Consider the following 18,530-nt stretch of genomic DNA (forward strand, 5'->3'; position numbering starts at 1 on the left):
TAATTAGAAAAGAATTGGTACTAATTTCTCTTTAAAGGTTTGGTAGAATTCAATGGTGAAGCCATCTAGTTCTGGGCTTTTCTTTGTTGGAAGATTTCTGATTACTGCTTCAATATCATTGCTTGTTATTGGTCTGTTCAGGTTTTCTATTCTGGTATTGTGTTGGTAGTTTGCACATTTCCAGAAATTTATCCATTTCCTCCAGGTTTTTTAATTTGTTGGTTTGTAGTTGTTCATAATAGTATCTAATGATCCTTTGTATTTCTGTGGTATCATTTATGATTTCTTCTTTTTCATTTTTGGTTTTTGTTATTTGGGTCTTCTATCTTAGTCTGGCTGATGATTTATCTATTTTGTTTATCTTCTCAAAAAACAACTTTGATTGTTCTTTTGAATTGTTTTTTGAATCTCTTTTATTTAGTTCTGCTCTGATTAATTATTTCTTTCTGTCTACTAATTTTGGGATTGGATTGTTCTTGTTTTTCTAGTTCTTTGAGATATAGCATTAGGGTGTTTATTAGAAATCTTTCTATTCTTTTGATGTAAGCACTTATTGCAGTAAAGTTCCTTCTTAGTACTGCTTTTGCAGTGCCCACATGTTTTGGTTTGATGTGTCTTTATTTTCATTAGTTTCAAGAAATTTTTTGGTTTTTCTCTTTAATTTCTTCATGGACCCATAGGTTGTTCAGGAGCATGTTGCTTAATTTCCATTTGTTTGTATAGTTTCCAGAGTTTTGCTTGTTATTGATTTCTAGTTTTAACTTGTTGTGGTCTGAAGAGATACTTGAAATGATTTCAGTTTTTTGAAGTTTGTTGAGACTTCATTTGTGACCTAACATGTGGTGTATCCTACAGAATGTTCCATGTGCTGATGAGAAGAATGTATATTCAGTAGTCGTTGGATGAACTATTCTGTAGATGTCTGCCAGGTCTAAAGTGTAGTTTAACTTCTGTGTTTCTCTGTTGATTTGTTGCCTAGATGATTTGTCCAATGTTGGTAGAGGGGTGTTGAGGTAGTCCACTATTATTGTATTGGGGTCTGTTTATCTCTTTAGGTCTAATAGTGTTTGCTTTATATATTTGGGTGCTCCAATGTTTGGATCATATATATTTATGATTGTTATATCCTCTTGCTGGATAGATTCCTTTATCATTATATAATGACCTTCTTTGTCTCTCTTTATCTGATAGAAGAATAGCTACTCCTGCTCATTTCTGGTTTCCAATTGTATGGTATATATATTTCCATCCCTTTACTATTTGTCTTTATGAGTCTTTACAAGTGAGTTGGGTTTCCTGTAGTCATCATGTAGTTGGGTCTAGTTTTTACTGCACTTGGCCAGTCTATGTCTTTTGAATGGGGAATTCAATCCATTTACATTTAGCACTGTTATTGAAAGGTATTATCTTACTCCTGGCATTTAATTGCTTTCTTGTTGTTTTAAGTGTCTTTTGTTTCTGTCCCTTTTATTGTGTGTCTTCATTGTTCATTGATTTTTTGAGGTAGTATGGTATAGTTTCTTTCTCATTTGCATATCTGCTGTACTGGTGAGATTTGTTCTTTCCATTTTTTGGAATTGAGATGCAGGACTCCCTTGAGGATTTCTTACAGGGCCGGTTGTGTAATGGTGAACACCTGCAATTTTTGTTTGTCTGGGAAATGCACTTTTTCTCCCTCATTTCTGAGGAATAGTCTTGCTGGGTATAGTATTCTTCCTGGAAGTTTTTTTTTCTTCCTTTTAGTACTTTGAGTGTATCACCCCATTCTCTTCTGGCCTTTAGGGTTTCTGCTGAGAAGTTTACTGTTAGTCTGATAGGGACTCCCTTATAGGTAACTTGTTGCTTTGCTCTTGCTGTTTTTAAGATTCTCCCTTTTTTTCAATTTTTGACAGTTTGCCTACAGTGTGTCTTGGAGAGGACCTTTTTTGTATTGAATCTATTTGGAGATCTTTGAGCCTCTTTTATCTGGAAGTCCATATGTCTACCAATACCTGGCATGTTTTCTGGTATTATTTCATACGTTCTCAGTGCATTTTCCTCTCTTCTCCCCTTCCTGAACACCCATGATTTGGATATTTGTGCACTTAAAGTTGTCTGATAGCTCTTGTAGAATCTTCATTTTTTAAAATTCTTTTTCTTTTTTGACTGCTTTGGTTATTTCAAATAGATTATCTTTGAGATCAGAAATTCTATTATTTTATTTTATTTTTATTTTTATTATTTTTACTAATATATATGTTTTTTACATTCTATGATGTTGTTGCAGAGCAGTTGAGGGGGAGAGGGGAAAGGGGAAGGAAATGGGATGGAGGAAGGAGGAGGGGTGGGATTGAGGCTTGTGGCACTCCCAAGAGGGGAGACCAGGGGTCTTCCAGCAGTGGCTTGGTCATCGCTGGGTTGGATGCAGATGTCAGAGTGGTGGGGCAAAAGCCCTAGGCCCCCATTACCCCATCTCAGGAACCCAGGGCCTTTATTGCTGTGGCTCAGTGGTCATTGCTGGGCTGGTTGCACGTGTCAGGGCATGGCTGAGGTCCTTGGCTTACGACCGCCCTGCCTTGGGAGCCCTGGGCACTTTCTGTGGCACCTTGGTGGTTGTTGCTGGGCTGGTTGCATGTTGGGGAGGCCTGGCCAAGGCTCTTGGCTTCCCATTTCCCTGGCTCATGAGAGCCTGGGGTGCTTCCTGTGGTGGGTTGGTAGTCGTTTCTGGCTGGTTGCACATGTCAGGGGGGCATGCCTGTGGCCTGAGGCCTCCCACTGCGCTGGCTCAGGAGAGCCTGGGGCGCTTCCTGTTGCTGCTTTGTGGTTGCTGCTGGAGTGGTTGTATATGTCAGGGAGCTGTGGCCAAGGCCTGAAGCCCCCACTCTCAGGACTGGTTGTGGGTGTTGGGGTGCATTGCTGAGGCCCCCAGCCCTCCCTGCTTTCTGGCTTGGTAGCCCAGGGACTTCTGGTCCTTCTAGGTGTTATAGGTGTTCTTTGGTGAAATGAGACCTTTAATACTTAATATCAAATTTTGTCTCTGGTTGAGGGTACTTTGTTTTTCTTTCAGTTCTGTATTGGATTATTTGCTGTTCCCACCACTTAAACTCTGCACTGGAACTAATTTATTGTCTTTTGCTTACTTCTAAAATGGGGGAACTTCCTGTGGGGACCGTACTTGAGCTCTGTGGTTGGGCTAAATTGCTGCTTTGCTGCTGATTCCCTAGGGAAGGCTTTTTGTGTAGCTCAGGGTTTAATGGTTGACTTTATAGGTACTTCCGGATCTAGTGAGATCCAGTGCCACCTGGGTTGTTTAGACACTCTGGTCTGGGCTAGAGTCTTTTCATCAAACTGCACCCTGTGCAGTTCTGTATTCCTGACCAGTCTCCACTGAGTGGTCCTGTGTTGACTGGGGGACAGATCAGCTGTCCTTGCTGTGCCCCAGTGTTCTCCCGGTGGGCCTGTCTCCCCCACCACCCGTGCTCCAAACCCTTCCCATGTGTTGGGCAGTGCTCTGGTCCCTTCTAATGACTGACTGGCCTCCAAGCAGCTCCTTTTTTTCAGTTGTTGTGGCTCCTTGCTCCTAAGTGGGTCCATGGAAACCCTATTAGTGGTTTTGCTGGCCTGGGGGCCACCAAGTCCCTCTTCTGCCCTGCTGCTTCCAAGCAACTTCATCCAAAGGGCACAGCTACAACTTTCCAGCTCCTGCTCTGTGCCCTCAGCAGCTCCAGCCTGGAAGCAGCCAGGATTCAAAATGGTCAGAGCGGGTTTTTCTTTCTCTCATTGTGGCTTCTCCCGACTTCAGGTACTCCATAGATCTCTCTTCCTCTTCCCCTGACCTAGAAATCGCTCTTATACTACCACTCCCATGAGCTACCCAAACAAATAGCCTTAAACTAATACCATAACGCTTGCCCTAATCCTTGTCCTAGCACTAGGCCTGGCCTACGAATGAACCCAAAAGGGCCTAAAATGAGCTGAATATAGTAGTTAGTTTAATCAGTGGCCCCAGCTTGGCTGTCATTGCTTTTTTATGGTTGTAAATTGGTTGATTTGTGGGAGAGAGTGATGCTAGGCACTGTTCATTCTGCCATCTTGACCAGAAGTCTGAGATCAGAAATTCTTTCTTTTGCTTGTCCTACCCTGCTGCTTAAGTTCTTGATTGTGATTTTTATTTGGTTGAATGAGTCCTTCAGTTCCGGGAGCTCTGGTATGTTTCTTTTTATGGTGTTTATCTCTTTGTAAATTTCCTTCTTGTGTCCTGGATTTTTTTTCTCATTTCTTTGTGTTGTCTATCTGTGTCGTCTTGTATCTCACTGAGTTTCTTTAAGATTGTTGCTCAGAATTCTTTTTCAGACATTTCAAGGGTTTCCTGCATTTTGGGGTCTGGTATTTGAGAATTATTGTATTTTTTTGGTGGCGTCATATTTTCTTGTTTTTTTGTATTTCTATTATCTCTCTACATTGCTGTCTGGTCATCTGGTGGAGCAGTTGCTTCTATTACTTCACAGTGACTTTTGAGGAGAAACACTCCCTCCTGTATGTCTGGTTTATATTGCCTGTTTGGTTAGGTGTTTTATTTTATTTTATTTATTTATTTATTTTTTTAAATTTCATTTTGTCGATATACATTGTAGCTGATTATTGCTCCCCATCACCAAAACCTCCCTCCCTTTTCCCTCCTCCCCTCCCCCCCAACAATGTCCTTTCTGTTTGCTTGTCGTATCAACTTCAAATAATTGTGGTTGTTATATCTTCTCCCCCCCCCCCGTTTGTGTGTGTGTGTGTGTGTGTGTGTGTGTGTGTGTGTGAATTTATATATTAATTTTTAGCTCCCTCCAATAAGTGAGAACATGTGGTATTTCTCTTTCTGTGCCTGACTTGTTTCACTTAATATAATTCTCTCAAGGTCCAACCATGTTGTTGCAAATGGCAGTATTTCATTCGTTTTTATAGCTGAGTAGTATTCCATCGTGTAGATGTACCACATTTTCCGTATCCACTCATCTGATGATGGGCATTTGGGCTGGTTCCAACTCTTGGCTATTGTAAAGAGTGCTGCGATGAACATTGGGGAACAGGTATACCTTTGACTTGATGATTTCCATTCCTCTGGGTATATTCCCAACAGTGGGATAGCTGGGTCGTATGGTAGATCTATTTGCAATTGTTTAAGGAACCTCCATACCATTTTCCATAGAGGCTGCACCATTTTGCAGTCCCACCAACAATGTATTAGAGTTCCTTTTTCTCCGCAGCCTCGCCAGCATTTATCGTTCATAGTCTTTTGGATTTTAGCCATCCTAACTGGGGTTAGATGGTATCTCAATGTGGTTTTGATTTGCATTTCCCGGATGCTGAGTGATGTTGAGCATTTTTTCATATGTCTGTTGGCCATTTGGATATCTTCCTTAGAGAAATGCCTACTTAGCTCTTTTGCCCATTTTTTAATTGCGTTGCTTGTTTTCTTCTTGTAAAGTTGTTTGAGTTCCTTATATATTCTGGATATTAATCCTTTGTCAGATGTATATTTTGCAAATATTTTCTCCCACTCTGTTGGTTGTCTTTTAACTCTGTGAATTGTTTCTTTTGCTGTGCAGAAGCTTTTTAGTTTGATATAATCCCATTTGTTTATTTTTCCTTTGGTTGCCCGTGCTTTTGGGGTCGTATTCATGAAGTCTGTGCCCAGTCCTATTTCCTGAAGTGTTTCTCCTATGTTTTCTTTAAGAAGTTTTATTGTCTCAGGGTGTATATTTAAATCCTTAATCCATTTTGAGTTGATTTTAGTATACGGTGAGAGGTATGGATCTAGTTTCATTCTCCTGCATATCGATATCCAGTTATCCCAGCACCACTTGCTGAAGAGGCAGTCCCTTCCCCAGTGAATAGGCTTGGTGCCTTTGTCAAAGATCAGATGGCAGTAAGTGTGTGGGTTGATTTCTGGATTCTCTATTCTATTCCATTGGTCAGTGTGTCTGTTTTTATGCCAGTACCATACTGTTTTGGTTATTATAGCTTTGTAGTATAGCTTAAAGTCAGGTAGTGTTATGCCTCCAGCTTTATTTTTTTGGCTCAGCATTGCTTTGGCTATTCGTGGTCTTTTATTGTTCCATATAAATGTCTGAATAGTTTCTTCCATTTCTGAGAAAAATGTCTTTGGAATTTTGATGGGGATTGCATTGAATTTGTCTATCACTTTGGGTAGTATGGACATTTTCACTATGTTGATTCTTCCAATCCAAGAGCATGGGATATCTTTCCATCTTCTTGTATCCTCTCTAATTTCTCTCAGCAGTGGTTTGTAGTTCTCATTATAGAGATTTTTCACCTCCTTGGTTAACTCTATTCCTAAGTATTTTATTTTTTTGGTGGCTATTGTAAATGGGCAGGCTTTCTTGATTTCTCATTCTGCATGTTCACTATTGGAGAAAAGAAATGCTACTGATTTTTGTGTGTTGATTTTGTATCCTGCTACTGTGCTGAAATCATTTATCAATTCCAAGAGTTTTTTTGTAGAGGTTTTAGGCTGTTCGATATATAGGATCATGTCATCTGCAAACAGGGACAGTTTGACTTCATCTTTTCCAATCTGGATGCCCTTTATTTCCTTCTCTTCTCTGATTGCTCTGGCTAGTACTTCGAACACTATGTTGAATAGGAGTGGTGAGAGTGGGCATCCTTGTCTAGTGCCTGTTCTTAAAGGAAAAGCTTTCAGCTTTTCCCCATTCAGGATGATATTGGCAGTGGGTTTGGCATATATGGCTTTAATTATGTTGAGATACTTTCCCTCTATACCTAACTTATAGAGGGTCTTTGTCAAGAATGAGTGCTGAACTTTATCAAATGCTTTTTCAGCATCTATAGAGATGATCATATGGTCCTTGTGTTTGAGTTTATTAATATGGTGTATCACATTTAATGATTTGCGTATGTTGAACCAACCTTGCATCCCTGGGATGAATCCCACTTGATCATGATGAATAATTTTTCGTATGTGTTGCTGTATTCTGTTTGCTAGTATTTTAGTGAGGATTTTTGCATCTATATTCATCAAGGATATCGGCATGTAGTTTTCTTTTTTGGTTATATCTTTACCTGGTTTTGGTATCAGGATGATGTTTGCTTCATAGAATGAGTTTGGGAGATTTGCGTCCATTTCACTCTTTTGGAATAGTTTGTAAAGAATCGGTGTCAATTCCTCTTTGAATGTTTGGTAAAATTCTGCTGTGAATCCATCTGGTCCTGGGCTTTTCTTTGTTGGGAGCCTTCTGATAACAGCTTCAATCTCCTTTATTGTTATTGGTCTGTTCAAATTTTCTACGTCTTCACGGTTCAGTTTTGGGAGCTTGTGTGTGTCCAGAAATTTATCCATTTCCTCCAGATTTTCAAATTTGTTGGCGTATAGTTGTTTATAGTAGTCTCAAATGATTCCTTGTATTTCAGATGAATCAGTTGTAATATCGCCTTTTTCATTTCTAATTTTTGTCATTTGAGTCTTCTCTCTTCTTTTTTTTGTTAGCCATGCTAATGGTGTGTCTATTTCATTTATCTTTTCAAAAAACCAACTTTTTGATTCGTTGATCTTTTGAATTGTTTTTTGGTTTTCAATTTCATTCAGTTCTGCTCTGATCTTAATGATTTCTTTCCGTCTGCTAACTTTAGGTTTGGATTGTTCTTGTTTTTCTAGTTCTTTAAGGTGAAGTGTTAGGTTGTTCACTTGCCATCTTTCTATTCTTCTGAAGTGAGCATTTAATGCAATAAATTTTCCCCTCAATACTGCTTTTGCAGTATCCCACAGGTTTTGGTATGATGTATCATTGTTTTCATTAGTTTCAATAAACTTTTTGGTTTCCTGCTTGATTTCTTCTTGGACCCATATGTCATTAAGTAGAATGCTGTTTAATTTCCATGTGTTTGTTTAGTTTCCAGAGTTTTGTTTGTTATTAATTTCTAGTTTTAATCCGTTGTGGTCTGAGAAGATACATGGGATAATTCCAAATTTTTTGAATTTATTGAGACTTGATTTGTGACCTAATATGTGATCTATCCTGGAGAATGATCCATGTGCTGATGAGAAGACTGAATATTCTGAGGTTGTTGGGTGGAATGTTCTGTAGATATCTGCCAATTCCAATTGGTCTAGAGTCTTGTTTAGATCTTGTGTTTCTCTACTGATTCTTTGCCTAGATGATCTGTCTAATATTGACAGTGGGGTGGGGTGTTCAGGTCCCCTGCTATTATGGTGTTAGTGTCTATTTCCTTCTTTAGGTCTAATAGAGTTTGTTTTATAAATCTGGCTGCTCCAACATTGGGTGCGTACATATTTATGATTGTTATGTCTTCTTGATGGATTCGTCCTTTTATCATTAAGTAGTGTCCCTCATTGTCTCTTTTTATGGTTTTTAGTTTAAAGTCTATTTTGTCAGATATAAGAATAGCTACTCCAGCTCGTTTTTCTTTTCTGTTTGCATGGTAAATCTTTTTCCATCCTTTCATTCTTAGTCTGTGTGAATCTTTATGGGTGAGGTGGGTCTCTTGTAGGCAGCATATAGTTGGGTCCTGCTTTTTGATCCAGTCAGCCAGTCTGTGTCTTTTAATTGGGGAATTTAAGCCTTTAACATTAAGAGTTGTTATTGAAAGGTGTTGATTTATTCCTAGCATTTTATTGGTTGTTTGGTTGTCTTAGGTGTCTTTTGTTCCTTGCTCTCTGATTTACTGTTAGGTTTCTTTGTTTGTTGGTTCCTTAGGTTGTAGATAGTGTTTTTGTTAACTTGTTTCCTCTTCATGAATGCCATTTTTATTGTACTAGTGGGTTTAGATTTTTCTTGGGTTTTTATGGCAGTGGTAGTTATTTTTCAGGAACCAAACCCAGTACTCCCTTGAGGATTTCTTGTAAGGGTGGTCGTGTGGTAGTGAACTCCCGCAGTTTTTGTTTGTCTGAGAAATATACTATTTGCCCCTCATTTCGGAACGATAGCCTTGCAGGGTAGAGTATTCTTGGCTGGCAATCTTTGTCTTTTAGTATTTTGAAAATATCATCCCATTCCTTTCTAGCTTTTAGGGTTTGTGATGAAAAGTCTGATGTTAACCTGATTGGGGCTCCCTTATAGGTGATTTGACGCTTCTCTCTTGCAGCTTTTAAGATTCTCTCTTTGTCTCTGAGTTTTGCCAATTTGACTATGACATGTCTTGGAGAAGGCCTTTTTGGGTTGAATACGTTTGGAGATCGTTGAGCTTCCTGGATCTGAAGATCTGTGATTTTTCCTATACCTGGGAAGTTTTCTGCCACTATTTTGTTGAATATGTTTTCAATGGAATCTCCATTTTCCTCCCCTTCTGGAATACCCATGACTCGGATATTTGAGCGCTTGAGGTTGTCTGATATCTCTCTCAGATTTTCTTCCATGTCCTTGATTCTTTTTTCTTTCTTTTTGTCTGCTTGTGTTATTTCAAACAGCCCATCTTCAAGTTCAGAGGTTCTCTCTTCAACTTCGACAAGCCTGCTGGTTAAACTCTCCGTTGTGTTTTTTATTTCGCTGAATAACTTCTTCAGTTCAGCAAGTTCTGCTACATTTTTTTTCAGGACATTGATTTCCTCGTATATTTCCTCTTTCAGATCCTGTATACTTTTCCTCATTTCCTCATGATGTCTAGCTGTGTTTTCTTGTATCTCATTCAGTTTCCTTAGAATTATCACTCGAAATTCCTTGTCAGTTATTTCAAGGGCTTCTTGTTCTATAGGATCTAGAGTATGAGATTTATTAACTTTTGGTGGTGTACTTTCTTGATTTTTTGTATTTCTGGTATCTTTTTTTTGGTGTTTATTCATTGTGGCAGGGGGTTTCACAGTCCACCGGTTTGAGACTAATGACTAACTAGGATGTTGCTGTGGTTGCCAATTTGGTATGGCTCCCGCCGTGACTGCTCAGTTGGCCTCTAGTGTCTTGTGTGTGTGGTTGCCTCGGGTCTTGGGCTTCTCCGGGGATCCACCTTTCTGGTCAGCTTGGACTCTGCTGGGCTGGTGGATCACGTACCACAGGGTGTGTGATCTCTGTTGAGCTTTCACTTCCTGTACAGGACTTCTCCCCGTTCCGTGTGCTCTGGCCCAGGCTGTTAGATCGTGCAGTGGCGACCCCACCGGGTGTGTGGTTTCTGTCGAGTCTCCGCCTCCCTGACCACACGTCTCCCCACTGTGTGCGCACTGTGCTGGGCTGGGGCGTGTCTTCTGCACCCCTCGTCTATCAGCTGGGCCTTCAGGACCCTGCTCAGCACCGCCTCGCCCAGGAAGTCTACCAGGTTTCTACTAGGCACAGACGACGGGTCTCTCTGGGTGCCTTTGTAGCACTATGTAGATCTTTCTCGGGTCTTGTTCACCTTTGTATCCCCCCGGTATAAACCGAGTCTAGCGCCCGCCTGCAGCCTGCTCTCCGGCAGGTTCAAGCGGATCTTGGAACTCTCCTACCACACTATTCCCAACCAGAAATTCGTTAGGCTTTTTTCCAAACTGGTGGTCGCAGAGATGGTATCTGCCTCCCAGTAACAGGAAGTTTACCGGGGCCGGAGTCCAGGGTGTGGTGGAGTGACAGTCGGCCCGCCCGTACTTCCTTGTCCTCCCAACACTGGTCGGGGACGCCCCACGCCCCCAGCCCCGCCAGAGAACCGCGGAGGGAGTGAGAGCGGAGGCCAGTCTGCAGGCTCCGGAAAGCCCCGCACCAGGCCTAGCAAGTGGGAGGGCTCAGTGATGGCCGAGCAGGACAGAGCTGCCCGCACCTGGGAAAATGGAGGCAGCCCTGGGGCAGTGAGTGGCCTGGTGGTGCAGGCGGGAGCCGCGTGGGCATCCACCCCCCGAACAGAGCTGTGCCAGGGATCACTCACAGTGCTGTGCCAGGTCGGGTGTTCGCTCTCTGTCTCTGGTTTGTCGCCTTCCGTGTTCTCGGCGCTGCCGCCTCGGGCTGTTCAGTCGTGGCGCAGCTCGGGCGCTCCCAGGAATCTTCTTTAATGCTGGCCTGAAACCTCGAATCCTGAATAGGGCAGCTGGCCGCCTTCAGTGCGGCCCCAGCCTCCGGGATCCTGGCTGCATCCACAGCAACCCTGGCGCCGTGTTCCCTGTTTCAAGACTCGCTTTTGCAGCTAAGAAACAGTTCTTTTCCTGCTCCACACTTCAAAGCTGTTGCCTGTAAATGAGGCAGCCTCTCCTGCCGGGGGCAAAGTGGCGTTGAGCCCCCACAACAGGCCAGCAGCTGTAGTCCTCCCTTAAGAGATGGTGAGAGGAAGGTCCACAAGTTTCCCGGCTGCCTGAGGCCCAGTGGCCGCCTTTTACATCTCAGCTACTCTGCGCGAGCCGCCGCAGCCGCCACAGCCGCCGCCATCTTGAAACTCCCCTGGTTAGGTGTTTTAGTTTTGGTTCTGGGTGGATTCTATAGTCTCTGTTTTACTGGATAGGCTCAGAAGTCCTGGGGGCACTGGTGGGTGCAGCTGTGGGTAGCCAGAGCCACGCAGCATGTGGCTCCAGTGGCTGGGGCTGTGGGGTGTGGGGCTCTGGTGGCTGGGGCTGCGTGATGCTGCCCTGAACATGTTATCACTGAAATTAGCAAAGCTGTTTGTTGCTCTTTATGCTTACTTTTTTGTTTTTGTAATAAGTCCTCTTAATATTATATTTAACTTGTTCTTAATAAGTATGTAGGTAATTTTTATATTTCTGTGCTTTTTCTTGAATTTATTTTTATACTTAAAATTAATATCATTTACTTTAATAATTTCCCTAATGCTGTTTAAAGTTTTCATTTTGGAAAAACAGAAACAAAAATTCTAGAGAAAAGTTTCAAGAATAATAGATTGAATACAAATATACTTTTCACCTGTGTTTACCAAGTGATGCATGCCACATTTTGCTTTCTTTGTCTGTATATATAATTGTGTTATTGTTACTGTTATTTGCTAATCATTAGTAAGTTGATGACATTCTGACTCTTCTTAAATATTTCAAGTATATGAACAGACATTTAAAAAATATGACCAATATAATTATCAAATTTAAAGGATTTTACATTGATACAGTACTGTATATGATGCATATTTCAAATTTTTCATTTGCCCCAATTTTGTTCTCTGTAGCAATTTCTTCTGTAAGCTAGGACACAGTCAAGGAATGCATATAACATTTGGATGTCATGTCTCTTTGGTATCGTTTAATTTTGAGCAGTTCCTCAGCCTTTCAAGACATTGCTTTTTTTTTTTTTTTTTTTTTTAAAGGAGTGTAGACCAGTGTATTTGTTGAATGTTCTCAATTTGGGTTTATCTGTTTCTTCACAATTAGATTCAAGTCATTACTTTTTTTTTTTTTTTCAGGAATATTACTATATGTGATGCATATAGCCACAATAGCGTTATGTTACCTAACATAATTAACAATTCCATATCATGTAACATCCAGTTTTTGTTAAAATTTACCTTTTTTTAAAACTAAGATTCAATCTGAGATTCATACATTGCACTTGGGTTCTCTTTAGTCTTTTGTCATTTAGAATAGCTCATTCTCATACTTTTTAGTTCTCAGTAAGTTTTTTAAAAATGAATTATCCTACACATTTGTAGAGGAAATAAACTTTTTCCTTTTGCAATTAGCAAGTAATTTATGGGGGTAATTTTTAATAATTAATTAATTTAGAAATGAGTTTTAAGCTTGATTTTGATTTCCCATAACAGAGTCTATCAAAGAAAATGAACAATAGTTACACATTTAACAAGTTACACAACATATATATAAAGATTATTATACCCTAAGAGAATTATGTAAAGTTAATGTTTGAATAAAATATTCACATCAGTGGTGCTTTGTAGACTGCTTAGTAGTTCTTTTTTTGTTGTTCTTCAAAAGAATAAGCAAAATTTGCAAACCTTTATCAAGACTGGTCAAGAAAAAAAGAGGGAAGACAATTTACTAAAATCAGAAATAAAGCAGGGGTATGGTAGAGCAGTTGCTTCTTCTGTTACGCTGGAGTGGGCTTTGAGGAGAGAAACATCGTCCTCTTTTTCCAGTCTTCACTGGTGACTCTCCTTTTGTCACTGCAATCAGGTGTCTGGTGGGCTGCCTGCTCAGTAGCTGTGGCAACTGCTGTGATGTTGAGTCACTTTTGTGGCTGTGGCGGTGGCTATGGTTGGCTATCTACATGATAGTGGTGTTTTCAGCCTGCACCTTGCCTGTTTCCCAGTGAGAGACGCTGCCTTTGACTCCTGCCTAGGACCCTGGGTGTGCTCTGTTTCTCACCTGTTTCCAGGCGGAGGGGGCTGGCCCTCGGCTCCTGCCTAAGGACACCAGGTGTGCTGATTCTTGCCTGCATCTGGGTGGAGGGGGCTTGCCCTCTGCTTCTGCCTTAAGATCCTGGGCATGCTCTTGTGGGGGTAATTTTTGATGCCACATGAATATCCTGTTTCCTGGTAACTTTTTATTTAATGGTTTTAGTATCCATTGATGATCCTTGCTTAAATCAGTTATTTTTCTAGAGGCTGCAAAACAAAGAAAAAAAAGGTGATTTTTAAAAAATATATTCTACACATTCTTTTGTAACCTTGTTTTTCACATATGTTAAGGAGATTACTCTATATAGTAGCTATATAGAGAGAGGTAAAAGCCAACTCCCCACCCCTCGCAAACTATATTTGACAACCTCAGCAAGTAAGATCTGAGTTAAACACTGAACTAAAATCTAAAATGCAAGTGTAAAATTTTGAACAAACAATTCTTAAATTTGGAATTATATTTACAATGTAGGTCTTCGTGATTTAACCCAAAGTTTTAATATAAAATATGAGTTTTTCTTTTTTTGGTTTTAGAGTGTAAAGATGATAACACTCATTTACACACACAGAGCACATTCCTACTCTCATAGAGCACATTCCTACTCTTGCCCTCCTTGCTTTAGCTCTCACTGAGAGATGTGCTAACCAGTAGACTACTCTCAAGAGCCAGGCTTTGCTTCTCCCCATTTATAATGTTTTATTAGTGTCTGTTATCATGCACATTTGATTGCAACTCAAAAAAATATTTTTATGAAAGTATTCTATTTTTATCTGGACTTTGTTTTTAAGTGAAATTATGACTCAGCCAATTTTTTTCTTTTTGATTAAAGAATTCTCTATATTCTTCCATATATCTCCATGACTATAGAGATAACAAAATAAGTAATGACTATTTGGTGTAATAGGGTGAAAATAATAGTTAACATTTATTTATTTCGTTCTTGGCACTGTGCTTAAAAATATAAACCCTTTACATATATTAACCCCTTAAATTCAACTTACAATTTTAGTAAATAATATTCCTTTTTTATAAATGAAGAAAATAAAATTTTTCATATAAGAAAAATAAGTTGTCTAAAATGACAAAGATGTTATATAACTGAGCTGAGATTTAGAGTTTGTGTAACACCAACATATATTATCTGAACCATGCATACTGTGCTATATACTAACAATGTGTTTGTTAAGATTTAAAATTTTTTAATATTAAGATCATTACTTTGATTTTGGTTTTACTTTGATTTTGGTACTTTATGCTCTGTGGTCCTATTTATTGTGGTCTAGGTTGGTCTTTCTGACTGGTGTTTTAGCAACAAACATTGAGCCTGTGGACCCTAATATGAGAAATAATGAACATAATAGGTGTCATCTCTATTATGGGACTTACTGTATCAATTAGTGACCCTAAAGTGAAGATGGAGATTAAGGAGGAACTGGGCATAGAGTGCTGGGAAGTTGACCAAATTGCAACCCTTCCTTCTGATTCAGTTTTTAAGGATTATTGTCAGAATGGAGTTCTTTTTGCTATAAGGATGAGGTCCAGGCCTGGGGCAAGGACTAATTATGATGATAGTTTCTTGATTTTGGAAAACCTTTCCTTTTCTTCCCCATTTAAAACTGCACCATTTTATAGTTAGTAATTGGTAGGTTAAAAAGGCAAAGGATAGTCAAACTGTGCACAGTATTTTCCAGGTACTTTTTATTGTTTTGAATAGGCTGTACAGTCATTCATGTACAGTAGTGCCCACAGATAAGGGGACGTTCCGAGACTCCCAGTGGATGCCTGAAATCACAGGTAGTATTGAACTCTGTGTATAGTATGTCTTTCATATACATACATACCTATGATAAAGTTCAATTTATAAATTAAGCACAGTAAGAGATTAACAGCAGAAGACTCATAATAAAATAGAACTATTATAATAATATGCCAGAATCAGTACGCTTGGACGTTAGGGCCCATTATTAAGTAAAATAAGCGTAATTTGACCACAAGCACCGTGATACTAAGAGACAGTCGATCTGATAACCAAGATGGCTACTAAGTGACTAATGAATGGGTGGGTAGCATATACAGCTTAGATACTCTGGACAAAGGAATGATTCACATCCTGGGCTGGAGTGAGCAGGACAGTGCAAGATTTCATCATGCTACTCAGAACTGCATGCAATTTAAAAACTATGAATTATTTTTGGAATTTTCCATTTAATATTTTCGGACTGAAGTTGACCATACTTAACTGAAACTTCAGATAAGGTGGGACTACTGTAGTACAAAGTTCCAGAGGTACAGAAGGGTATATATCGTGAAGTTCTTCCTCCTAGGATGCAGCCACTGGTACCACTTTCTTTTGTAACCATGTATATTCTTCCAGAGATAATTTACATAGGTTTATATGCTTCCTAGCAGTCTCATAGAAAGTAAGTTGTTTTACACATTGTACTAAGCCTTGAGACTTTTCACTTAACAATACATCATAGAGATTATTTCATATCTGTACAGTATGAATTTCCTTACTAATTTTTTATAGTTGTATAATATTGTTGTAAAGATATAGTATAATTTATTTAGCTAGTGCTAAATAAGTCCAATTAATTTACATCATTCCAATTTTTTACTTGTAAGAACAGTGCTATAAGGAATCATATGAATGTCATTTTTTACATAAATATGTACATTTTGTACATCTGCAGTATAATTACCCTAGAGTAGTTGCTGTGTCACACAGTATGTGCATTTATAACTTTGACAGCAGTTGCCAAATCCCTCCATATAAGGCTACACTGATTTACATTCCTACCAGCAGTGTAAGAGAGTTTATATATTCAAATTGCCCAGTCTTGGGAAAGTTTTAACTTGCATTTCTCTTATTATGGGTGAGGTTGAGCATATTTTCATGTGCCAAGAACTCATTTATATTTTATTTTCTGATACACTATTTTTAAATTCGGGGTTTGGCATAACCTCTGAAGACTTAACATTTTTGAGGCTATTCTCTGCAGATACTTAAAGCAAGACTAGACATAGTATAGAGGTTGAGATTATGAGCTCTGGATTATTAGGTTTATTTCTTGGCTTGCTACTTCCTAGCTCTGAGACCTTAGGCAACTTATCTAACCCCTCATTGTTACAGTTTTCTTGTCTGCAAAACTTGTAGAACTTTTAATATGTGTTAAATCAGATAAAGTGTATGAAAGCACAGTGCCCCACAAATAATAAGAGCACAAGAATGTTAGCTATTTTTAGCATGTATCTTTTTTATACCTGTTTGTTTAATAAATGCTCTATTTACAGTATAATTAAAATTATGTGGAAATAATTAATAATTTTTATTAGTAATAGAAATGAAAGAAATATGCTAAATTATTAATTGTAATTAAGTAAGTGGTGCTGAGAGTATTGTGGATAATTTTTGTTATTTTAAATATGTTGTAATACCTAATTTTTCTGTAATGGGAATGTATCTTGAAATAGAAAAAATCATAGTATACATTATTGTTAAATGATTTTTGTTAAAATACCCCTTCCCTCTTTTTCCATTGTAGACAGAGAGTGCATGGGCTGAAGAATATTCTGAAAAGAAGAAAGGGTCTCACAAGCGCTCAGCATCCTGGGGCAGTACAGATCAACTTAAGGAGGTCAGGAAAATAGTTCCAAGGAAGTGGGGTGTTGAAATTTGATCCTCTCATTGGCTAGTTCCTTGAAGTTGTGGGCAGCAAGGATTTGTCACTTTCCATTGATTTTTTTTTTTTTTTTTTTTTTACTTGAGAAATAGCAACAGCAAAACAGTTATTGTGTTGATTTGATGAAAGATTTGAAAAGGAAAGTGTACACATTACTTAGCTGACGATGTGTTTTTGTTTATTTTTTAAAGAAATGTCTGTACCTGTCAAAATAATACAATCATCAGATTTATAAAATTGTAGTGATACAAATTCACATTTATTGTTTTTCTATATATGGTGGTGTTTCTGAAATTTGGTAACCCAATACTACCAAGTTGATTGTGGCCCCATGCTTTGATTACCATTTTCCATACCTGTAGTTAATGATATTTGCATTTTATACATATGTAGAAATAAAAAAGAAAAAAATCAGTCAAGGAATAAATAATATGGGGTATTCGTTGAAATTGCATTTGTCACTTAAAGATTATATTTCCAAATGCATTTGTGGCTTGAATTGAAACTTTGGGGGGGGTGTCAGAGGAGGCTGGCCGGCACTGGGATCAAACCCTGGACCTTGGTGTTAACAACACCGTGCTCTAACCAACTGAGCTAACCAGCCAGCCCCACAAAATTAAATAGTGTTTAAAAATCAGTTCAGGGTTGGCCAATTAGCTTAGGTGGTTATAGCTCAGTGCTGATAACACCAAGGTCCAGGGTTTGGATCCCTGTACTGGCCAGCCACCAAAAAAAACAAAAAACAAACAAAAAAAACTATTTAGTTTTGAAGCTGTTGAAGGTTAGGTGTTTGATAGAGAAATTGAAATCTAAATAAAAGTTGACTTATGGTAGGAGCACTGAGGGAATAATTATTGTTATTTTTTAATTATTTGTGAAATCTGTAATGTAATTTATTCTAAGTGCTGAAAACTTCATTTGTGCAGTATTTGGGAAGCTTGAAGGATGAGGACAATGTTGGAGCATAATTTTGCTTCTTTTTAAGAGAAAGATACATATATGCATGAGTGTATGTGTGTATATATTTATAAAAATTTTGTATTATTGTATCTTATTGGATTTTGTGATATGATTTAAAAATATAATGGACTTATTAAGGTTGTGTTTTACTGGTTCTTATTAAGCAAATGTGCTTTTATTTAGTGTGGAAAACACTGTGGTGTTCTTGTTATTTTTCCCTTTTTAGATTGCAAAATTACGCCAGCAATTGCAGAGAAGTAAACACAGCAGTCGGCATCATCGAGATAAAGAAAGACAGTCTCCATTCCATGGCAACCATGCAGCTATTAATCAGTGTCAGGTAGGGGCACAGATATCATAAAATCTGAAAAGGAATTTGTTGTTTTTCTGGTGATTTGTTATTTTATAGGCAATTGGTTAGAACAAAAATGTCCAAAAAAATATTGAAACAGTGATTAAAATACTGAATCATAGCTTTCATCAAAAAAAAAAAAAGAAAGAAAAACACAAAACAAAACAGAAACCCCCCCCAGATTAAGTTGACAAAACAATATTTCCCTTAAGAGACCTGAGATATGACTTCTAGGAGACATAGCTAATTACATATTTTG

General features: G+C 38.7%; 1 protein-coding gene across 1 annotated transcript in view; it reads left to right on the forward strand.

Moving 5' to 3' along the window:
* The window catches only part of FAM117B (family with sequence similarity 117 member B), a 112,410-nt gene that overhangs the window by 58,617 nt on the left and 35,263 nt on the right, over positions 1–18,530 (forward strand). Inside the window, exons 3-4 of the mRNA XM_063109381.1 lie at positions 16,822–16,914; positions 18,146–18,259. Coding sequence (XP_062965451.1) covers positions 16,822–16,914; positions 18,146–18,259 — 207 coding nt within the window. The remainder of the gene's footprint in view (positions 1–16,821; positions 16,915–18,145; positions 18,260–18,530) is intronic.

This window comes from Cynocephalus volans, chromosome 1 (assembly GCF_027409185.1).
Source record: "Cynocephalus volans isolate mCynVol1 chromosome 1, mCynVol1.pri, whole genome shotgun sequence".
NCBI lineage: Eukaryota > Metazoa > Chordata > Mammalia > Dermoptera > Cynocephalidae > Cynocephalus > Cynocephalus volans.